The sequence below is a fragment of the Notothenia coriiceps genome, unplaced genomic scaffold (genome assembly GCF_000735185.1).
Source record: "Notothenia coriiceps isolate Sejong01 unplaced genomic scaffold, NC01 NC01_scaffold00000286, whole genome shotgun sequence".
In the NCBI taxonomy this organism is placed as follows: Eukaryota; Metazoa; Chordata; class Actinopteri; order Perciformes; family Nototheniidae; genus Notothenia; species Notothenia coriiceps.
The window spans coordinates 118,031-140,153 of record NW_011332987.1 but is presented as its reverse complement, the minus strand read 5'-3'; the positions used below and the strand labels follow the sequence as shown (position 1 = coordinate 140,153).

The window sequence follows — 22,123 nt, the reverse complement described above, 5'->3', positions numbered from 1 at the left end:
CGTGCGTGCGTGCGTGCGTGCGTGCGTGCGTGCGTGCGTGCGTGCGTGCGTGCGTGCGTGTGGCTGTGTGGGCACATTGTTAGTGTACTGACCTGGATAATTTTTGTACAGACATTAAGAGCCACCGCCGACATTATGAGGTCAGGTCTCAGGACCCTGAAGCTTTTAAAGATTTGATTTGATTTTTTGTTACATCTTGTTTCAGATACCCTTTACGCATTGATTGGTCTGACAGTCATTATAAAAAAAAGGAGGTGAAACCAAAGTGTGTTGGAGTCACCAATGCAGCATGCTTTGGAGTCATAGTCATAGTTTAAACAATGCATTAGTAGATATTTAAGACACATTTGACCTTGTTTTTATTTAAGGATAACTAAAGCTTGACACATACTTTTTTTTTTTTGGTACTACTTTCAGTATTTAAGATAATATATATTATTTTTAAAAAATAGTTTTGACCAGGATACATGACACTACTCTAAAGTATTATACATAATTGTTCTATATATGTTTCTTATTGAACCACATACAGTAAAACCCAGTATTCTTTATATATCCTTTATTTGGCCGATGTACTTGTAGCAACGGTCTGAAGAAAGAAAGAAAGCCCCCTACAGATGCACTATTTACTGCTTTATAAGATCTTTTAGCATTTTATACCAATACAACTTTAAAAAAACATTGTAGGGTCACAGACAGGGAAGAAAGTTAGTCAGAACTGAATAAATTTAGAATTTGCTAGAGATAAAAAAATAAACAGTACAATCTAAACCTTATTATTTCAAAGCATTTGAGCTTTCAAATCCCTGCTCAAGCTTCATCTATCAATCCCATGTTTTAGAGTAACATTGTTACATAATGACACAGGGATAGATGGAGGCATTTCTAATAAATCAGTGGCAGAATGATTTCATAACAAAATAATATGTCACAAATACTGAAGGAGATAAAGAGCGATTAGGTTTAACTTGTTGATATTTTGCATTAGAAGTGGATTATTGTTTGATAGAAGCATTGCATTAGGTTGGAGTTTTTGTTGCATATGTCTTTGTGTTGGATTATTTGGATTATCATAATGCACGATAATGTTCTTACGCTGCAGTACCAACTACTCTGGCGTTATGGGATCAGATCAGTAAGCTGAGGAGCATGAAAACAGATGCTGGCTCTCTTTCTGTTGACTTTCCGTGCGTGATCAACATGGTCAAATCTCACTGCGCCCCGAAACCTTGTTTGTGAATTATATTCCAAACAGACGAAACGGGGGAGTTCAGACAATTCTCTGAAGTCATCAGGAACAGAAAGGAGTTTGAGTATGAGTAATATACTGTGACATTGGAGCAGAAACATTGGACAGCTTCAGTCAAATTGCAATTCAATACACATTTCTCTATAAGAGCATGACTCCAAGGATAACTGAATACGCTGAAAAGATTAATTGAGCCTTTCTTTATTTGTGTATATGTATTCAATGTATATGTGTTTTCAGCAAGGAGTAAGAGAAGTGAGTGTTCACAGAGTTCACTGGTTCAGTACATTAACTATCAGGTTGTACAACTAAAGTATTAAGAAGCTGAAATATCCAGAGTTGTCATTTAACTGACCTAGCTTGAGAAGCTTCTACAGGCCAGGGATAAACATTTACAGCTTTCACCGATGCTCCGTTGCTTTCTCTTCACATAATTTCATTTTAAGATTGTACAAGAACATGTAAAATGGTTGGATTAACTTGTTTAGATTAATAGCCATGGCTAGTTTGAGTCGGTCTGCTACTTTTGTCCAGAATATTTGAAGTCCTAGATGAATTGGGGAGATTTCTACATTTATATTATCCATGTTTCTAAAAAGGTTAGCCCTTAAGATTATGACGTCCATTTAAAGAGGCCATATTATACTTTTTGAGTTTTCCCTCCTGTAGTGTGATTTACTGTGTCTGCCAGAGTTCCCGTTAGAATATTTTTTCGCCGGTGAACATGTCCGTTAAAGTTTAAATCTTCCGGACACAATTTGAAAAGTGCCGGTCAAAGGTCTTCTTTGTTATTTATTGAGCTTTAAAACAAATTGATATGATTCGATATTAAACAAACTAATTATAGTAGATTAACTACATTATTCAAAAGTGAACAGTAATTTACAATAACACGGGAATAATAAACGGAGCGCTCTCTCCCTCTCCTGACAGCCCGTCAGTATCATGCAGCTCGCGGATCCAGTAATGAGTGACCCGACAGTAAAACTAAACATATCTATAACTAGTTACGGTAGTTTGAGAGGTAATTAAAATAGCTACGTGTGATATTCTAACCTGAAGTGTGTGTTTTGCTCCGCTCACCGCTGCAGGTGATCATGCGGAGCTGCGTGTCGACTCATCAGCAGCAGCTGATCTCTCTCTCCCGTCAGATTAGACTTTACTCGCGTTTATGTCCATATCGATCAGATCTAGCTAGTTCTAGCTAATGATATGACTACCTGCTGATTAAAAGACACCTAAACAATAAGCGTCGCTATGCAACCGGGTGAGGCCGCAAAGTATAGCGCAGCATTATGCATTTGTTTACATGCCCACCGGAACCCTGAGGCATTACCAACAGATCAACGCACAATCAACCCATACAGGACATCTCTTTCTCCACATTAAGTGTTTGACATTAGAATTGACTATTCTTGACTGTCACATAAGCCGCGCAAGTTGCGCAACTGATGCGGTATTGCGCTAAGGGGAAATATATTTTTGACCGGACGCTTTGACCGGAGAGATTTATATTTGCCGGTCTTCAGCATATTTTACTGGTCGTAGTCCGGTAATTACCGGCTAACGGGAACTCTGGTATCTGCATGTAAATGGTCTGCAAAGGTAAAATGTTTCCTCCAGAGGGAGTTTCTCTACCACAGATTGAGAAAAAGAACATTATGTCTTCTTAAACGTATTCTGTGAAATATCTAATCATCTTATTGATGGATTGGCACAAAATGTTCTACAGATATTCATGTTCCCCTCGACATGGCATGCAACGACTTTGGTAACTCCCTATTTGTTAATGTATTGCCATCATCAGATGTTTTCATTTGAACCCGTTCATGTCCAAACATCTGCTAAAACCACGCCTGCGTTATGCTCTGATGTCTACTGTCAAACACATAATGTGAATGAGCAGTTTGGCTGTGGATAGAAGCAATCTATTTTGTTCCGTTATTCCATAGCAATCATATTAAAGGATAATTGACTTTTAATCTCAGTATTTCAATCTGAGAGCCAAATAAGCTCCTCAAACTTCACTTTTGGCTATATTTGGATCATGAATGACAGTTTCCATGGCATTTGTGTTGGCAGTTGTCTGACTTTGCCTCACAAGGAATATTTGGAGTCTTGATATTTACCTGATCTTTTGCACAGCACTTTTGATTAAACCTCCCTGTTTAAACGGCTCATCAGGATTTGTTTCCTTATCACACTCACCACTTCCATGACGTGAGGGCTTCTTGTAAAGATGTCTTGGTAGAAAAATCCAATTCCTGAGGCTCTTAGTTGGCGTGCTTTTCTAGCCTTGGGTGACACAAGGTTGCGTAAATACTTCAGACAGTGCCAAGAATCTATTATTTGTGTAACAGGCTTACAGTCAGTGCAAAAGTGCAACATTTGATACATTTGGAGGGCTACAGGGCTACACACAGACAAAAACTTAGCTGACTGGTCGGTTTGGTTTTATCTGGCTTGTTCACTGCCCGATTAATAGAGGGTTTGAATGGTTGGAAACATTACTGCATTTGAATTAATTCTTATTCAAATATCTCCCAGCTCATCACCATTTTTTTCCCTTGCTTAATGATATTAAATTGGCGCATTTGCTTTCTGGATGTGTCTCACGCAGAAGCCTCATTGTTTCATGCTCCATCTTCCTCGAGAAGTATTGGCTTCTTGAATTGGAGGGATTAAGGGCTAGAGTCCTTGAGAAATCCTTGAAAATGATGTTTAAGAAGGTGTGGAAACCCTGAGACCCTTCTAATGTCATTAACAGATTACCTCTGAAGCATACACTCTTTACTGGGGCGGTGTTCTCTTTGCAAATGAGGATTGTAACATGACCTTTTTTCCATTCATTATACTACAAAATAACCAATAATTCCAGTAGCATGACGGTCATTTGAGCTAATCACATGTTAGATCCATGGTTTTGATGTTTTTTTAATTGTAATTATGGTGAAGGTGCTACAGAGGAGCCAGAAGTCATCCCAGATCCCGCGAAACAGACGGACCGAGTGGTGAAGATCGCCGGGATCAGTGCCGGTGTCCTCGTCTTCATACTGCTGGTGCTGGTAGCCATCCTATTGGTCAAGAAGAGGTGAGTGACGGCTGCTAACCCCGCCCCCTAAAACAGCTTTATTGAAAATGCAAATGAAATAACAACTGTGCTACACCAACACTCATGCAAATGCAAACAACAGACTCAAATGTGCACCTGATGTTGTTGTGTGCTGGTCCAGTATTTGCTGTAGTAACACCATCTCTCATCCATCCACCATAAACGTTGATCTCCCCTCAGAACCAGCGTGATCTCCTTCTGCTCTCCTTTTCAGGCATTAAATAGCTGAAGGCTTGTTTTCCTGAGATCCAATGCAAGAAGTATGGTGTTTCCAAAATTAGAAACTCCTGCCTCACAGTTGTGTGATTTAGTGCAGGAGAGATCTGAGGCTGTTTCTAGTTGTGTTTTTTTCATGTAGAGTACAGCTGCTGAAGCACACTAGACAAAACAACCGCTCAGAATAGCCGACTCACTGAAAGTGAAAAACACACAGTGAAAGAGATCCTCAAAGAATCAGTACAGATGGATTTCATAAACACATTAAAGACATATTATCTAATTGTTTAAAAGTGGAGAGTGAAGACAATGGTTGATTACAGTTAAGTATAGATGTGCTGACACAAATATATATAAATATATACTTATGAAGCACACGCATAGCCCTCTACTTTATTCAAGCGACCTTGGGTCCCATGAAAGGCGCTATATAAATCCAAGCTATTATTATTATTATTATTCATTTAGATTAACAAACAAAAAAAATCTCTTTCTGTCTAAGTAGGTTTACTAGACACTTAAAATGGGTTTGTACATGTGTGATGAAGGCTTATGTTCTTTAAGGAGAAAACAACATAGGGACTGAAATAATGACTTTAGTTTCTCTCATCCTTTAATAGTTGATGTCGGTCTCGGTTTCACTTTAGCGTTAGTTTGGTGCAGGGCTCCACCATGTGGCGCCTAAACACAACTACAACATGCTAACAGCAGCTACATCACACACACCTTTATTAGTAGTAAGTAAGCAGTAATAAGATCAAACAGTCTTTAGGCAGTTGTGTTTAGGTGACTCTAGGTAGTCTTATGATATCGTCTTATTTCTATAAGAAGATGGTTTTAGAGATGTGAGTGTATGAAGCACCAACAGATGTTTACTGCTCAGTTCTTTTTAACCTTATCATGTTGTTAAAGTTTTAGTAAAATGACAGCATCATTATTAATGTTCATCATTCCAGCTTCAACACCATAAGGCACAGTGACTGAATTGAATTGTGTAATAATAACACATGAATGTCTAGGATTCTTTTAAATAGAGTCATCCTCATGCTTTAAACACAATCCATCCGCCATACTCAAGTCTAGACACTTTTGTTTTGCATATAACCTGCCCTTTATTCAGGAAACATTCCCGAGTAACTGCGAGGTTACACAGGGTCGGATCTTGTCTTTTCAGGGTGTGCATGTCCATATGTTGGTAGGCACATTTCTAAGTCATGTACACGAGTGTAATAATTAACTGTTACTCAACACAATGTTCTTCCTGTGACCTTACAATTAAAACCTGGTGTTCAGGGATCCTGAGTGCCTCATTAAAAAGAGAATAATTAGGAGCTTCATTTGCATATTCATACTGGATATATTCACGTTGAGTGCCTCATATCCCACCTTTACTTATTATTATAAAGATAGCTTGAGTTGCTCATTGGACGCCATGTATGTTGAACACGTAGCAAGACATTTAAGATGAATTATCATTAACGGTCTCTTTCAGGAGATAGACTGATATTGCATCAGAGAGCAGCAAGGAAAAAAGTCACTCAAGTACAACCAATCATGATCTCACTGAGCAAATCAAGAACAATTAGAGACATTGAATTACAGCCGGTAATGAACTCGTGTCACCTGGGAGCTCTGACCTCCACATTTCTTTTTCTTAATGAATTAATTTAATCCTGCAGTCTTGCTTCAGATTTAATCTCAAAGTGTAATTGGATATGATATTCAAAGATCTTAAAGTGGAGAGTAGAAATATCCTATGTATTGCAGAAGCTGCTACTTTTTCCACTGTTTGAAATAGACTCACCTATCGGGATACTTTACAGTGTTGATTCACAGTTTGCAGCCAGTGGCCGGATAACTTTACTACATATTACTGAACATTATCAGTGCCTCTGAGGATTTTATGCCTTTTGAAAATAGAAAATGGATCCAAACTGAAAGATTTTTAGAGGCATTTGTTGTTTTATACTCTTGAATTGCATGCACAGCTGTGTCTGTTGTTGTTTTAAACTCTAACCATCTCAAGCTGCATCTGGGCTAGAGGAGACTTCAAATAAACGTTAGCAATATATCACAAACGTTCACCGACTGCCACAGGATTACAGAAGGAAAACATCCGGTTCAAATGGTATTTTCGAGTGTATTTCTGACAGGTAGAAACGTTATCTTGCCAGCATCAACAACTGAACATGAATGGTATCTTCGGAAATGTTAAGTCACTCATGTTTGTTTTTATACAACTCATGACAGCACTTTCTGGTTGAAAGAACTTCTTTGCATTTCTCTGTACATTTGCCAATTGATGTGTAACTAAAATGTGACATCTGACTGAGCCGAAATGCTTTTGGGGAAATGATTGGAATATATTGTCAAAGTATTTGTGATTTTTTTTTTTTCACCCTCATGAGTTTGTTGGAGTTAGTTTTCCCTGAAGGTTTCTGGGGAGATCAATCTTCATTGCCATTGAACCTTTAACACTTTGAACAATACTGCATCTTTAAAATGGAGGGACATGATGACATCGCAGTGACATCATACTTGCTTTTACAGGAAGCGAGCTGCGAGGTGTTTCAGAATAAATAGCTTTGTAGCAGTTTTTAATTATTTTTTAATTTTCCTTAGGAGTAAGTAAAGGTGATTGGCTGAAATATTTCTAATCAGGACCTTTCGATTACAGAAAACTCTTAAATAATGCATGAACATTAAAAGTATGACACCTCTAGAAAGAAAGAAGCGAAAGACTGCATGGTAAAAGTTAAATATTGATAGTTTGTTGATCTTTTAGTCATAGTTTTATAAGACTCTTAGCTTGTTTTGTAGCATTTATTGAAAACGTTTTCTTAAAGAAATAAGGCCCGTAGTTTAGTATAACTACCCCTTGCATGACCCTCAAGTTGTAGCAATCAAAAGGTGTTTTCTTCTGTTTCTGTTGTTGATGGATGGGACAGGACAGTATTGTCCTAATTTGCATATTCATGACCCTTGTGTCTCATTCTTTGCTTTCTGATTGGCTCACAACCCCAGGAGGACCTACTATTCATACTCTTATTACCTGTAAGTAAACAAACCAATCAACAATCAGCTTACCCAGCTGCTGTTACCTTATTGGGCGATTTATTATTAGTGGCTAGTTGTTGTTATTTTTAAAGATGCAGTATACTTTTTTCAAGACAAAACACATTTTCAGCTCTGACCAACCAGCCAAAGCCATCCTCATTGACGCCTCGCCAGGGTGGGGGTCACTTCACTTTCATGTCAGTGAGGTCGGGATTTTCCTTATTTTTAATCGATCATATAAATATTAAAACGTCCTTTTAGCACGATAAGGTTGATGGTTACCTATCTTAACATAACTATAGATAAATAATTGTATTTTAAAGTGACTGAACTGACAGTGAATTGACCTCAGCCCCGGTGTCCTCTACATGCTCCAAAGTTGCTCCGAAGCAGGCTAATGAAGGCCAAAGTGGGCCATAAAGCAGAACAAAGCAGGTCAAAGTGGGACGCACAGGCCTAAGCGTGTTATTTGAAAAAAGAATGCTGCACTTGTGACTGGTAGCTCTTTGTCTGCATGTAGTCATGTGATCATCCATCCGCCCATCAAGTCACAGGTACCATGGTAACCGCTGCTGCACACGCTCCTCTGGGTCTCAGTCCGCTTCCTGTGTGGAGCTCATGGCTCTGAGTTTGGTAGATGTCGGTGGGTGTTTTCTCGTGTTGTGGGTACTTACTCTTCTACTCTGTCTTTTATTGTCTCTCTGTACAAAATGGGTTCTTAATGGCCTCGTTGCACCTTCTTTTTTTTAAACAGCTGGGGACCTGAAAGTGCAAAATGTAGCACTTACAAAAACTGATTAATAAACAATATTGATTTATTCTTTACCAGCTTTCGTCTGTAGTCACAGGCTAAAAACAAAGCAGCGTGGCAAGTTAGCATTCATCTTATAGCTTAAAGGTACCAAGAGTGAAATAGCACGATCCTTTAGCGCCTAATTCAATTTTCTGGAGCAATATTTACCGTTTCCTATTATTATCCTCGTATAGACAATTTCATCTGTTGACGACCATTTTGTATTATTCATTATAGATAATTCAAAGATTAATGGGGTACATTTTCACAAATTAATTTAAATATCAGACTTTAAAAATGAATAAAACTGTCAAAAACGTATAAAAAAAATCTATTAAACCTTATTTTAGTTCTGATCACAGTTACTCCCCCTCTGTTTCTACTAATCGGTCCTTAATGTACACACCATTTTATGGTTTAAGATATATGTATAGCATTTTTCCCATCTTCTGTTTTCTGTTGAAGAACCAATAATACACTCACAGACAGCCACATAAACAATTCAATCAATTACATTTTCCTCAGTGTGTGTGTATAATATGTGTGTGTGGTCTTAGAGGTGGAGTTGGTGTGTTTTGGGGTGAAGAGGTAAAACATGTAATGAAACAAAGCATGCTTTCTGTCTGTTTGCTGGGAAGAAGTCAGAGCCGTACATCGTATCAGTTATGCAACAATCACACATTTATTCCTCAACCAATCATCTGAGAGAATATATTTTTCAATTGTATTGGAGCAAAAACTGCTATAAGTGTTATCTCATGTTAAGCAGGTCACTTAAAAACATCATTATACATCTTGTGTTCAGATGTTGTTTAACTGATGTACGTGTATGGCTCTGGGTAAAAAATGTTCCTGCATGCTCTCTCATGCTCGAAGTATTACGCCCTCTACTATTTATGTTTCCTGGGATTATATGTGTCGAGCGCACTAAGAGATAATTGAACCTGAAGATGATACCTTGATGTAAAACTGTGTATACTCCTACTGTATTTGACTACTTCTCACATGATGATGTGGTTCTATGGTTGCTTAATGGTTTCCCCTGAGCTTCATAAGTCATTCCCTTACTGTTGTTTTAATGGGTTTTTCCCATCTTGGCTGTCGGATGAAAACCAAATACTTCTGTGACTTATTTCAATTGTATTTATTTTTGTTCTTATTTTATTAAGCAGGCATTAATAGACATTTCTGAAAATGCACCAGGTATACTCAAGATGCTTTTTTGTTTTGTAGTCCCTGGACAAAGTCAGCCCAAACAAATATATATTTAAAAATAACAAGACAATACAAATAATTTAAAAGGTGCAACTTAGAGGTTCTCAATACTGTAAATGCTATTAAAACAACAGTTTTTGCTTTATTGAAATTTTAAAAATCTGATCGTGCATAAAGGTAATTACTGTTAAATAAAATACAACTGCGAATAGATTTGAGCGTAAAACTATTTCAACGGCTTTCATCTGACAGCTCATGTATGGTGACCAGGTTTATAACAGGTTTTCCCTTTGCTGCTAGTCGGCCAGAGGTCATTCCCCTGGACATGCTGCCATTGCAAACAAGCCTCTCCTCTACTGTACCTTCTACTGTACCTCCCTTGCCTGTTCTCTCCTCTTCTCTCTACCTCTCTTTTTCTCTCCTCCCCACCTTTCACCTCTCTTTTCTCTTTCTTCTTGTTGGATTTCTGCATCTTGAATCAGCAGCCTGCAGCCCCCAGCCGTGCTTTTACCCCCCCAAAAAAGATACCCCTAACTAAAGAAATAAATAGAACTATACTTTAAAATGTGATGCTATTCCCATACAAGGCGGCGGTCTGCAGGCTAGCTGATGTTTGTGTGTTTTCCTATAAGATGCCTGACGGTGTCTGTTTCTTCCCCTTGACAGGAAACTGGCTAAAAAACGTAAAGACGCCATCGGTACTACGCGGCAGGAGATGACTCACATGGTGAACGCCATGGATCGCAGCTATGCTGACCAGAGCACTCTGCACGGAGAGGATCCCATGGCTGTGACGTTCATGGACTCGCACAACTACAACAACAGATGTAAGTTCATACAACAAGACTTTTATTATAATAAATAACCATTAACAGCAGTATTAACCTTGGGCTCTCTTCAAAACACAACTCTGTTTATAAATGCACTTAGTATAAATCTAACCTTACAATAACACATGTGTGTATTTTCATTTTTTTCTCTTCTATTTTCACTGATGAGACTTGAAATTTGCAATTGCAGGATGTGTATTTCTAATTAACAGGTTACAGTTCTCGTTTTTTAAAATCAAACATGAAAATGGGTTAGTGACATCATCGTTATCAAATGTTTTGAAAATCAGAAAATCTTCACATTGTATAAACAGGAACTACACCTCGGTTATGTTTGGTGTTTTTGCCTGTGAAAATGATTGACGCGGTCGATTGTTTATCAAAATGAATGTCCTGTTTACTAATAATTTCAGCTGTTAAAATACCAACTGGAGAATCGATTCAGCCTGATCAGTTCTCCAGATAAAAATTGGAAACAAAGACATTGACTGGATAGAAAAATGTACATGTTCTTTTCCGGTAGATTTCCACTAATGTTTAAATCATGACTGGGATTTGAATTTTTCTGACCCTCCCTGCTCACGTTGAGTAACGCTGAAATTTAGAACGTGTCCTCACCGTGTTTCCTCCCACAGTGCCCAACGACCCTCTGGTTCCCACTGCTGTGCTAGGTGAGGTTTCAGCACGGTTGGTAATCATTCCCCACCAGCTCCCTTCAGTGATCACCCATCTTCATCTCAAAGCCCCTGTGCGTGTAGCCCCGTGTTGTGCGTCATTACCCAGTTAAAATGTCATACATGGTCATATTTTTTATTTCACATCCTGAGTTTAATATGTTCTTTGACCTCGGTCAAGTTTTGTACGTTTTTGTTGGTGAATAGCTTGGCCTGATGGACGTTTTACTACCATAATGCTGCGTCTAATCTATATTTTAGAAGTGCTACGATCTCAAGGATTAACACAGATGGAGATCAATACATCCTACAGGCAGTGGCTGAAATTAACAACATTTAGGAGAATAAGAACAATTTTAAAACAAAAAACGATGTTTTGATTGTTTTACCATCTATGGGAGTGTAATGGTTTAGTAATATTTGATGATGGCAACAAGCTGTATGTTTACATTGTGTCTTTTTTTGTTCTGCCACCTGGTGCCAACTCCCTGTGTACAACATAGCCGGTACTAAAAGCTCCAGCAGCCAAGCCCTTCATCTGTTGTTCTCGGTTTCCCTCTGGTTCAATCACTCCCGATCCCAGCCACGGTTTCTGTTTCCTACTGAGAGTTATTGATATTCACAGTAATTACCGTCATTCTCCCTTCGAGACCTCATTATTTCCACAGTTTTGAGTTGTTTTAAAGCATGCCATTTCCTGTCCCGGAAAACGACAGAAACTGATGCTTGAGAGAAAGAAGATCATTTGTCACAATGCCATCGCAAAACGGCTGCCGATTAAATCTGTGACATGAAGTGACAGTGAATAAGTTAGTGCCTACAGGCCTCTGTGTGTGACAGAAATGTTTTCTATGCAAGTCTGCTTGAGTATCTACCATCTGTGGTATTCCCCAGGCTTGATTTGTTACTGATGCATCAGTCTGAATTGTAAAAGCAGTATTTTTTTTCCCAAGTTCGATGTTCCTCCAGCTCCAGTGTCGCACTACAACATGTTTAATTTTAGTTTAGTCTAGTGTTGACACTGTAGTACGATACAGAGTTCTTACATACCCTTAAGGGCTCCACAGTACACAACGCCACCAAACTGTGTTAATAACTGATCCATTGCATCTAATTTGGAGTGAAGGCTGCAGTTACAATCTGTCTTGGCCAATCACATCACAGAGTGGGAAGACGTAGCACGAAGTAGTGGGATAGGAGGCAGTGTCGGGTTAAGTTTACTGTTAATTGGCCTGACGAGAGCTCAGAAAACCTTTAACAATCAGTAATGAGCTAACATGTCCTCGGAGCAGAGAGAAGCATCAGTGGGATGAAATAAACAGTGTCAGTTAATAAACAGCGGTGAAGATGAAATCAGTCGGTTTTTCTGCTACCCCGAGCTACTCCATTAAACAACCTGTCAGTCTGCGCATTAATCCTGCCAACTCACATTATCCGCCGCAGCACAAAAACGCTCACCTGGAAGTTTCCAACAATTTGACCTCATAATTGCATTCACTTGAAATACCTTTACATGCATCACAAGGTTAATTATATCATGCCATACTCACAAATAATTATTAAACCTGCAGACTTTCTGCACGTCTTAGAGGATCATTCTTCATCCGTGGTTTTAAATGTGTTGTTTGATTTATATACATTACAGCTCCATATCCTAAACATATAATATTGTGGTGATCTTTGTACTATTACAATGAGTATGGAAGGTGTGCAAAGCTCGCGATGGTATGGTGAGGTATATATTTGAAGTAGTTACTAAATAAAGTCACATTATGTAAATAGCAGCCACTGTTTGGCATTACAGTTAAAGTTCTGGCTCATTTAAGGTTTAAGTGTCTGCCGTTTAGTGTCTTTTATGATAAGACGTTTAAGATGTTTGTTTTATTGCCATGCTCCATTATTGTTTTACTACCCATTACATATTTAGATTCCTCCTAACAACTCTTCCTATCGTTCTGTCTGACTATAACCATTTACCTCCTCTCTTTTTCTGCTGCTTTGACATGTAGTTCCAATCACAGGTGAGTTATCGAGAGAGAAAACACATTAACGAATGGTTTGTTTGGTATTTCTCATGTTAAAAGTTTAATGTCAGCAACTGGTTTTTGAGGGAAGTTATTGTCATGTTAGAGAAGAGGAGGCCTTTTTTTTCTGTTCTTATCCAGGGTGTCCGCGGGGTCTTAAAAAGTATTAAAAGTTGATAAATCAATTTAGCGAAAATTAAGGCTATTAAAAAGTATTAAAAACGGAATTTTCCAAGGTATTAAGAAGGTCTACAGCAACGACAACATGAAACACCCTTTAATTGACTGCAATGACATGTCGGGAAACCCCCTCGAGGCGGCCCCATGCATAGCGCGCCGTAAAATGCTGCTTCTAATTTTAAGTTTCGTTGCCTTGCTTGGTTCGAGGGGCCCTCACAGACTCTAGAATCGCCATTGTCGATGGGGATCAAAGCTATCCGGTCCCACATGCTAAGTGCGTGCTAGCCAGAAAGCCGCGGCGTTTAAGTCCTGACTCTCCCGATAGTCAATCCGTGCCTCCCCTGACTGCACGCACCGCTGACACGCACCGCTGCAGACTCTCTGCACGGAGGAGCAGCGGAGTCCGGGCGATACACGTTCACTAAGCCGAACTGTATCCTGTCACAGTGATCTGCTATTTTAAAGTAAAGTCAACACATATCGACCCTAAATATAGTCTATATTAAGAACGAGAAAAGTGTTAACATCTAGGCTATATATCGTTTTTTGTTTTATCTCTTGGGAAAATGCCTAAATCAAATCAAACTTTCTAATGGTTTATTTTTCTAATAAACCTTGCATTGGGTTAGTCACACAATTCATTATCTTGTGCTTTGTTCTATCTGAATTATGATAAGGAGTTATCACAAGCTGTTTAGTTGTGCTATCTTACAATCAATACTGTATATAGTAAATGTGAGGTAAAGTGTGTCGCCAAGGTAACCGGTTAGAACTCGAAGTGGCGATGAGGTCTTAAAATGTATGGAAAGGGTCTTAAAAAAGGTCTTAAAATGTATTACATTTGACTTCAGGATTCCTGCATATACCCTGTTATCAGTGAATGTACATAATGTTATCCAATCTTCAGATAGAGCAATTCATTATGGGCGCTTCCTCCTTGGTTGGTCCTTAACAGACCCCGGTGTCCCTACTTCATCCCCATCAGGCCCTTTGCAGTAAACACATCCCCAACTCATGATTCAGCGCCCCTTTGGTTCATTATGTAAACCAGTAGCAATGGCTTCTCGATCCACCAGGTGGAGCAGTGATGGAAGCTGGCGCAGTTTAACTCATAACAAATATGTAGTATAGCTTGAGGGTGTGTGCTTCCCGCACCCTCACCGAACAGCTTGTTGTTTCTATGCATAAAACATCTTATTCTCTCTGTAAAAGTTGATGTGCTGACTCAAAACTCATTTGACTGCAGGATTCAGACCTGAAATGAAACAATTGGGTCTGCTTCACATGTTTTTTCTACCCTGGACAGTGTAACATAGTGAAGGCATCTCAAGATTTGGATGATTTGCATTTGAATTGACAGATTTTGCTGTTTTCTTGCAGATGAGAACCACAGTGCCTCTGCAGCGGAGAACAGCCGGCTGCTGGACGTTCCTCGGTATCACTGTGAAGGAACCGAGTCCCCCTATCAGACGGGACAGCTCCACCCCGCCATCAGAGTGGCCGACCTGCTGCAGCACATCAACCTGATGAAGACCTCCGACAGCTACGGCTTCAAGGAGGAGTATGAAGTAAGACTATAATGAACAGTACTTTTTATAGTTGCAAACATTTTAGATGCCTGGTTGGTATTACTATTGATACAAATGTTGGTACGAAAGTATAACCTAGACACGGATATTATTGATCTAAAATCTTAACAGTGCAGTACATTTTAAATGTACAGAACAAACAAAGCTTATTATGAAAATCAATAATGCTTTATTTGATGTGTTGGCTTTACATTAAAAAGATAAATGACTATTAGAGTTGAATTGCCTTTTAATTTGAGAGTATATTCCGCTTTATCGACAAAACAGTCACAGAGCTACAAACCTGCTTTTATGTCCTCTATTTATGTTTCTAATAATAATTGTATCACCACCACTCGTAAATCCCTACAATCAAGCCGTTGTATTACTTTGTTCTGCTCAGAGTCATGCGGTAGGAATGTTTAGGATCCATGACGTGTAATATCTTTTGAATTGTTTTGCGTGTTGTTGGTGATACAGAGCTTCTTCGAAGGCCAATCGGCCACTTGGGACGTGGCCAAGAAGGATCAGAACCGCACCAAGAACCGCTATGGGAACATTATAGCATGTAAGAAAAAACCCGTTATTAATGTATGTTCACAACAGATGTTACAATGTGCTTTACAGCAGCAAGAAAGGGGAAAAGGGGGTGAGAAACACGGAACAAATCACAAAATACATGTTCTTTTTGCCCTTAAATGCCCTAAAACAAAGATTCTCTCCCTTTCCTCTTGCTTCTCTCTTTCTTTGTCTGTGTTTCTCTTAATGTTTCCTCTGTTTAGATGACCATTCAAGGGTTATTCTCCAGCCCATAGAAGACGACCCCTCCTCCGACTACATCAACGCCAACTACATCGATGTAAGTGGAAACGCATCGAATGCTACTATTGGCTCCCAACGAAACCAACGAAACCACACTCCCTCGCTCGTATGTCAGGCCTCTATACCTTTATTGCGTCTACTAGTCATCCATCGTGCCATCTTACGCATCCAGCCACCCCGAAAACACTTCATGCATACAGTACATTCGTCCTGTCTCTATCCATGTATTCATGTCTGCATCCATTCTGAATTTATGATAGTATCCTGTTACAGTCTTTTGAAATTGCTATGTAGTCATCATTTGAACGTAGTTGGTCTCAGGTTTTACAGAAATGGAAAAACCATATAACGAGTGCTATTATAGCACTCGTTATATGGTTTTTCCATAAAGGAATATTTCTCTTTGTATAGCCTATACAAAGAGAAATATTCCTTTATAATCCGACTCTCATGGTCAAATAGTAAAAAAATGCAATAGCACTTAGAATGGTTCTGCTTATTGATAGCTATTATACTTGCAGAATTATTATTTTAAACACTAGCACTAAATGTTAATAGCTTTTGATCAGAAAGACTCAATTTGTTACATAAAGACCTTTTAAGAAATCACATTTTATGAATGATATACAATGTGTTTTTAATTAGCTTTTGAAGGGTTAGAAAGCATTTGTTTTACTTTTGGTTAGAGCTAGGCTAGCTGTTTCCACCATTATAAGTATTTCTGCTAAGCTAAGCTAACCGGCTGCTAGTGCTAGCTTCCTATTTATTGTACAGACATGAGAGTGGTATCCATCTTCTCATCTAACTCTCAAGAAAGTGAACAATAACTTTTCCTGTAAGACGTAGCATTCAGCTTTCGGTCCATATATCTTTAAAGTTGTTCTTAATTGTATCTCTCGTCCTGTCTATCTGTTCATCAATCATTCCATAACTAAATACACATCTACTCATCCATTCATCTTTCTTTTTTTTTTATCTCCACCTCTTCACTTTTACAACAATCATCTGCATGGTAGTCTCTTACATTGTACTTTATGTTTTGCTAATACTGCTTATAGCACGCTCTTCTATGTTATCATAAACCTCCATTAAAATCATGCATGCCACCATCCACATGAATCTAGAGTTAGGATGAATAGAGTGGACACTTCTTGATGTATCTATCTCATCTCTGTATATGTACTGTAACTATGGTTAGATGTCATGTATTTTCAATTGTTCTTGTAAATTATATATTCAACCAACTTTCTTTGGGATGAAAGCTCCTTGTGCGTCTTAGAGTGAGGAGATCACATGACATCAGGAAGTGTCCTTTCTATTCTGTCTAATTCTGGGTTTAAGATCATTTTTTTTATTTCTGCATGTTCTATTCAAACTACCATTTTGATCAATGCAACTTTTCTTTTTCTGATTGACACTCACTGACATTGTTGTGCTTTCTTTCTTTCTTTCTTTCCTTCCTTCACTCGTTCTTTCTGCCTGTGGCTTGGGCTGTAGATTTGGCTGTACAGGGATGTAAGTATCACTGTGGAATCTTTCATTCTCACGCCTCAACCTCCACACGTTTACGCCCTTTCTAAACACTCGTCATCACGTGCATCGAGTTACGTTGTCAGTATATTTTGAGTTGCTGGGGCCTCGACAGCATGAAGGATTTCACTCCATCCTGCCTCCTCCACCAGTCCACCTTACATCCCACTATGTACTGTTAGCTTAAGTGTTGTGATTATTTGTGTCGTATTGCTATCAGGAAATAAGCCAATGTCATACATTTGTGCGCCTGACTGTTTTTCTCTTTCTTTCTTTCTTTCTTTACACTATATTTAAATACATTTGCATGGGATGGTAATGGAGAATTGCCTAAAAATCCCTGTGGCTAGAAAAGTGGGATTCTCCTAATCCAATCCAACTTTATTTATATAGCACTTTAAAACCTTCAGACCAAAGTGCTGTACAGAGAGATAAGCTCACACAACATAATATAAATACATTTAAAATACAAGATACAAACACAAAACAAACCAGAATAAACGTAATAATAAAAAAATAAATAACAGCCATATAATAAAAACAATAGACCACTGAAAGCAAATAAAAGCAACAATCTACTTGTTTCCTGNAGCAATGCCTTTAGGGCTGTACCCGAATATCCGAATATTCGTTCGTTGGAGTACTATTCGGGTTTCAATTTCGTTATTCGGATATACCTTTTTTTATTTTTTTTCCCTTTTTTTTCATTTATTGAAAACTCCAATATCAACGTAAGAGTTTGTGCCGCTTCAGGTGGGGGCTAACACTTAACCATAAACGTTATCTTTTTCTTTCTCCGTCTTTATATGTAGATATTACTTTTTCTCCGTTAATCTCCGTCACGTTGTTTCCATAGCAACAACAACTTCCTGTCAACAGCGCTAACTCTCCTTCAAAATAAAAGCATGTCCATACAAAATAGGAAGCCAAGCCAAATTAGACGTATACTACTGCAATGAAAGTAACAAAAACAATGCAATATCCTTTTCAATTTCAAAGAACACAAATTGGGCTGTATACATTGACAAATAACTATAAAACAACAATGCTGTGTAGAATAACAAAAGTATTGAAGCGGTTCGCTGCTGATTACCCCCGCGCGGGCCGAATATTCGAATATTCGCTGCTGATTACTACCGAATATCCGGAGCCCGAAAAATGGTATTCGGGACAGCCCTAAATGTCTTATACATCAATATCAATCATTTTAGACACAGTTAAACAGTGAGTTAATCGTTGTACTTGTTGTTATAAAAGTGACAGTTACAATTCAGACTCATCTGATGTTGCAGCTTTGTTTTTATAATATAGAAAAGTCAGTAGCAGTATTAGGACTAAAGGTATTTCACTTTGATGAGATTACCAACTTCTCTAATTCTCTAGTGCTCTTCAACTTGTTTCATAAATGACAATCCCATTCAGTATATAATCAATTAACTTGTATTCACCCTACTATAAACTGCTCTTTAATATTCCTACAGTTATAATTAGTGATATCATCCATGAACTTTTTCTGGATATTGAGTTGTTGTGTTGTATTTTCAGGGCTACCAGAGACCAAGTCACTACATCGCAACTCAGGGTAAGAAACTGCAACATGCATTCTTCCTTTGTTTCTACAATAAGACGCTTTAATTCATACATAGTTATCATACTAAACACTGTGTGTGTGTGTGTGTGTGTGTGTGTGTGTGTGTGTGTGTGTGTGTGTGTGTGTGTGTGTGTGTGTGTGTGTGTGTGTGTGTGTGTGTGTGTGTAGGTCCTGTTCACGAGACGGTGTATGACTTCTGGAGGATGGTGTGGCAGGAACAGTCAGCCTGCATCGTCATGGTTACCAATCTGGTGGAGGTTGGAAGGGTGAGCTGCTCTTTTCCTCTGTTGCACTTTGCAAGACATGTTTCCTTGTGTAAATATGTAAATATGTTTAGCTTGCATTTTACATTATATGGATTAATCAGGACCTTTGACATTGGGATAGCCAGATAAAAGAAATAGAAAGGATCAGAATCTGCATGTTGTAGTAGCTTATGTGTGTCAAAAGGATATTCTGCAAGTATGTTATTGTTTAATAGTGTTAATGTCATTTTCTCGCTGCTGTTTTACTCTTTTTGGGGTGAATTTGTACACGTTGTTTATGTTTTATTATGTAAGATGCTATATCTGTCACCCAGGTGTTTTACTGGTTTGTATTATAATCATGATACTGTTTTTGAAACCATCTTTAATGTTCATTTTGACCAGGTTAAGTGCTATAAGTATTGGCCCGATGATGCTGAGGTGTACGGAGACTTCAAGGTGACCTTTGTGGAGGTTGAACCTCTTGCTGAATATGTGGTTCGCACATTTACACTGGAGAGGGTGAGTGAAGTATTTTTAAATAACAGTTTGCATAATGCCTCTATGTCGTTTGAGTTATATTCAATGAGGACACATAGAAAGATGAATGAAATGTAACCTAAAGATGTGTTTTGTCAACTCAGCGTGGTTTCAATGAGGTGCGGGAAGTCAAGCAGTTCCATTTCACAGGCTGGCCGGATCACGGAGTTCCATATCACGCCACAGGACTACTTTCCTTCATCCGCAGAGTTAAAATCTCCAATCCACCTGCTGCTGGGCCCATTGTGGTCCACTGCAGGTAAATAAATACATCCAGACCTTTGTTGATATGAGCTACCACACCTTTTATTGTGCAACCTCTGATCTTAAATATACACAAATTAATCTGGCAAGAAATGACAGACATAATTATTAACTTCTTTCTCTCTCTGTGTTTCTCTCTGCAGTGCCGGAGCAGGGCGTACAGGCTGTTTCATCGTCATTGACATCATGCTGGACATGGCGGAGAGAGAAGGAGTGGTGGATATCTACAACTGTGTGAAGGCTCTCCGCTCTCGGAGGATCAACATGGTACAGACTGAGGTGACTGCATTACCCATCCTCCATCTGCATCCACATCTTAGAAAATACTCAATGGACCCCCACTGTAAGACCCAGCCATCAGCATGGTGCAGGCTGAGGTGACATGTAATTAAACATGTAGTCTCGTTAAATAAACATAACGTGTATTCTATTCCATGTAATGAATATGGTAGGAATATTATCGTCACCTGGACTAAGGTAAACTCAATATCAAGGATTTGAAGATATGGTACTCTGGCACCCTCCTCTGGTGTAATGAAGAATTACATTGTGCTAGACTATGAATATAAATAATGGCATAGCTATCAAAAGATTAAAACCCTGCATAGGGATCACAATCTACATAAGATAAGATAAGATATCTTGAGGGCACCTTTTTAAAATGTATGAAATATAGGTTTGTAGCAGATTCGGTCATCCATTGTAAGAACGTCATCCTTTCACTAAAGCAGCCTTCAATTCAATCCGTCTGATCACTGAATTGAAGCTGCAGTCACCCGCTTGAAAGAACCAAAAACACAATTCCATGTGTGGATGAACTCACCAAAATGCAACCTTCTTCGTCTCATCTCATTCACGGCTCCATCTCCCTCACTCACTCACTCACTCACTCACTGCCAGCATGCTCACTTTCACGTGGCATCACAGCTGCTTGTGTTCTCCACGCGACACCTTGTGTGTGTTTTTATTGTTTTCCAATGTTTAGAATCTATTAGTGATGCTTACAGTATGTACAGTATATATTAACATGCATGTCTTGAATTCTATGTCTCCAGGAGCAGTACATATTCATCCATGATGCCATTCTGGAGGCTTGTCTGTGTGGAGAAACAGCCATACCGGTCTGTGAGTTCAAAGCTGCTTTCTACGAGCTGATCCGCATCGACTCGCAGACCAACTCGTCGCATCTGAAGGATGAGTTCCAGGTAAACCCAAATACAATCTGTATCCTTATAAACTAATAAAGTGACACTGCAGTTTCTTTCCCAACAAAAACAGGGGCAACATGTCAGTAGAAGTGTCTCAATGCAGTATAATCCACTTCTCTGCTGTTCATTCACATGCTCAGTATTTTGAGAACCATAAAAGCTTCCACAAAGGACCTGGCAGTTATTTTCCCTTGATCATGCAGCATCCAAGCAGAATATATTAAGCAACATCTTGATGAAATGATCGGCTTCCTAATCAACTTTATTCTTGTTATAATGTTATCTGTGAACCCCAATTTTTGGTATCAAAAGACTTTTTGGTTGAACTTCAAACTTCAATGTATTGTATACAAACGTTCTGTTAATATTTAGTGATCCTCAGCTAAATGCAATGTGTGTATCAATGAGACATAACGTGTTGAACACATTTCCTCCTAAAACGTTTGCAGAGATCATTTTTAATTATTTAAAGTATATCTATATCTATTTAAGAATATAACTCATACATGGTCTTTGTCTTTACTGTTTAGTTGACATTTCTGTCATTTTGGTATTTCTTTCTTAAAGGGGACCTATCATGCAAAATGCACTTTTGTACATCTGTTATACAGTGTTAGAAAACTCAACCCTCTCTCTTTTCCTCCATACCCAAATCTCTAAAAACGGGGCTGCAACGGAGCTGATTGTTATTTGAATTTTTCTGACGTCAGAAAAGGGGTGCTCCGCCTATATGGGCAACCCTCCACCTATCAGGGGAATGAGAGACCGCTCGAAAGCGCTGGAGACGCTGTAGTACATATGCCTGTAAGTGGCGCTGTAGTCTGCCACAAAAGCAGAATCAGCCCTTGTAAAAACAGGGCTGGAAAAGAGCGAAATGAGGCATGGCTAAAATGCATGATCTGTTTGGTATTTTGAAAAAAAAACTTCACAGACATGTTTTATATAGGTATGGCCCTACAACATATGTTTCAAATATAGCATGATAGGTCCACTTTAAACTTCACT

The 22,123-nt window shown here is 38.7% G+C and overlaps 1 protein-coding gene across 1 annotated transcript in view; it reads left to right on the top strand.

The window, feature by feature from the left end:
- The window catches only part of LOC104962521 (receptor-type tyrosine-protein phosphatase kappa-like), a 47,354-nt gene that overhangs the window by 21,188 nt on the left and 4,043 nt on the right, over positions 1–22,123 (top strand). The window contains exons 5-19 of the mRNA XM_010791000.1: positions 4,205–4,340; positions 7,602–7,631; positions 10,309–10,469; positions 11,108–11,143; positions 13,156–13,167; positions 14,731–14,918; positions 15,387–15,486; positions 15,701–15,846; positions 17,238–17,255; positions 18,816–18,852; positions 19,030–19,127; positions 19,512–19,628; positions 19,751–19,905; positions 20,054–20,189; positions 20,966–21,134. Of these exons, the coding sequence (XP_010789302.1) occupies positions 4,205–4,340; positions 7,602–7,631; positions 10,309–10,469; positions 11,108–11,143; positions 13,156–13,167; positions 14,731–14,918; positions 15,387–15,486; positions 15,701–15,846; positions 17,238–17,255; positions 18,816–18,852; positions 19,030–19,127; positions 19,512–19,628; positions 19,751–19,905; positions 20,054–20,189; positions 20,966–21,134 (1,539 nt within the window). The remainder of the gene's footprint in view (positions 1–4,204; positions 4,341–7,601; positions 7,632–10,308; positions 10,470–11,107; positions 11,144–13,155; positions 13,168–14,730; positions 14,919–15,386; positions 15,487–15,700; positions 15,847–17,237; positions 17,256–18,815; positions 18,853–19,029; positions 19,128–19,511; positions 19,629–19,750; positions 19,906–20,053; positions 20,190–20,965; positions 21,135–22,123) is intronic.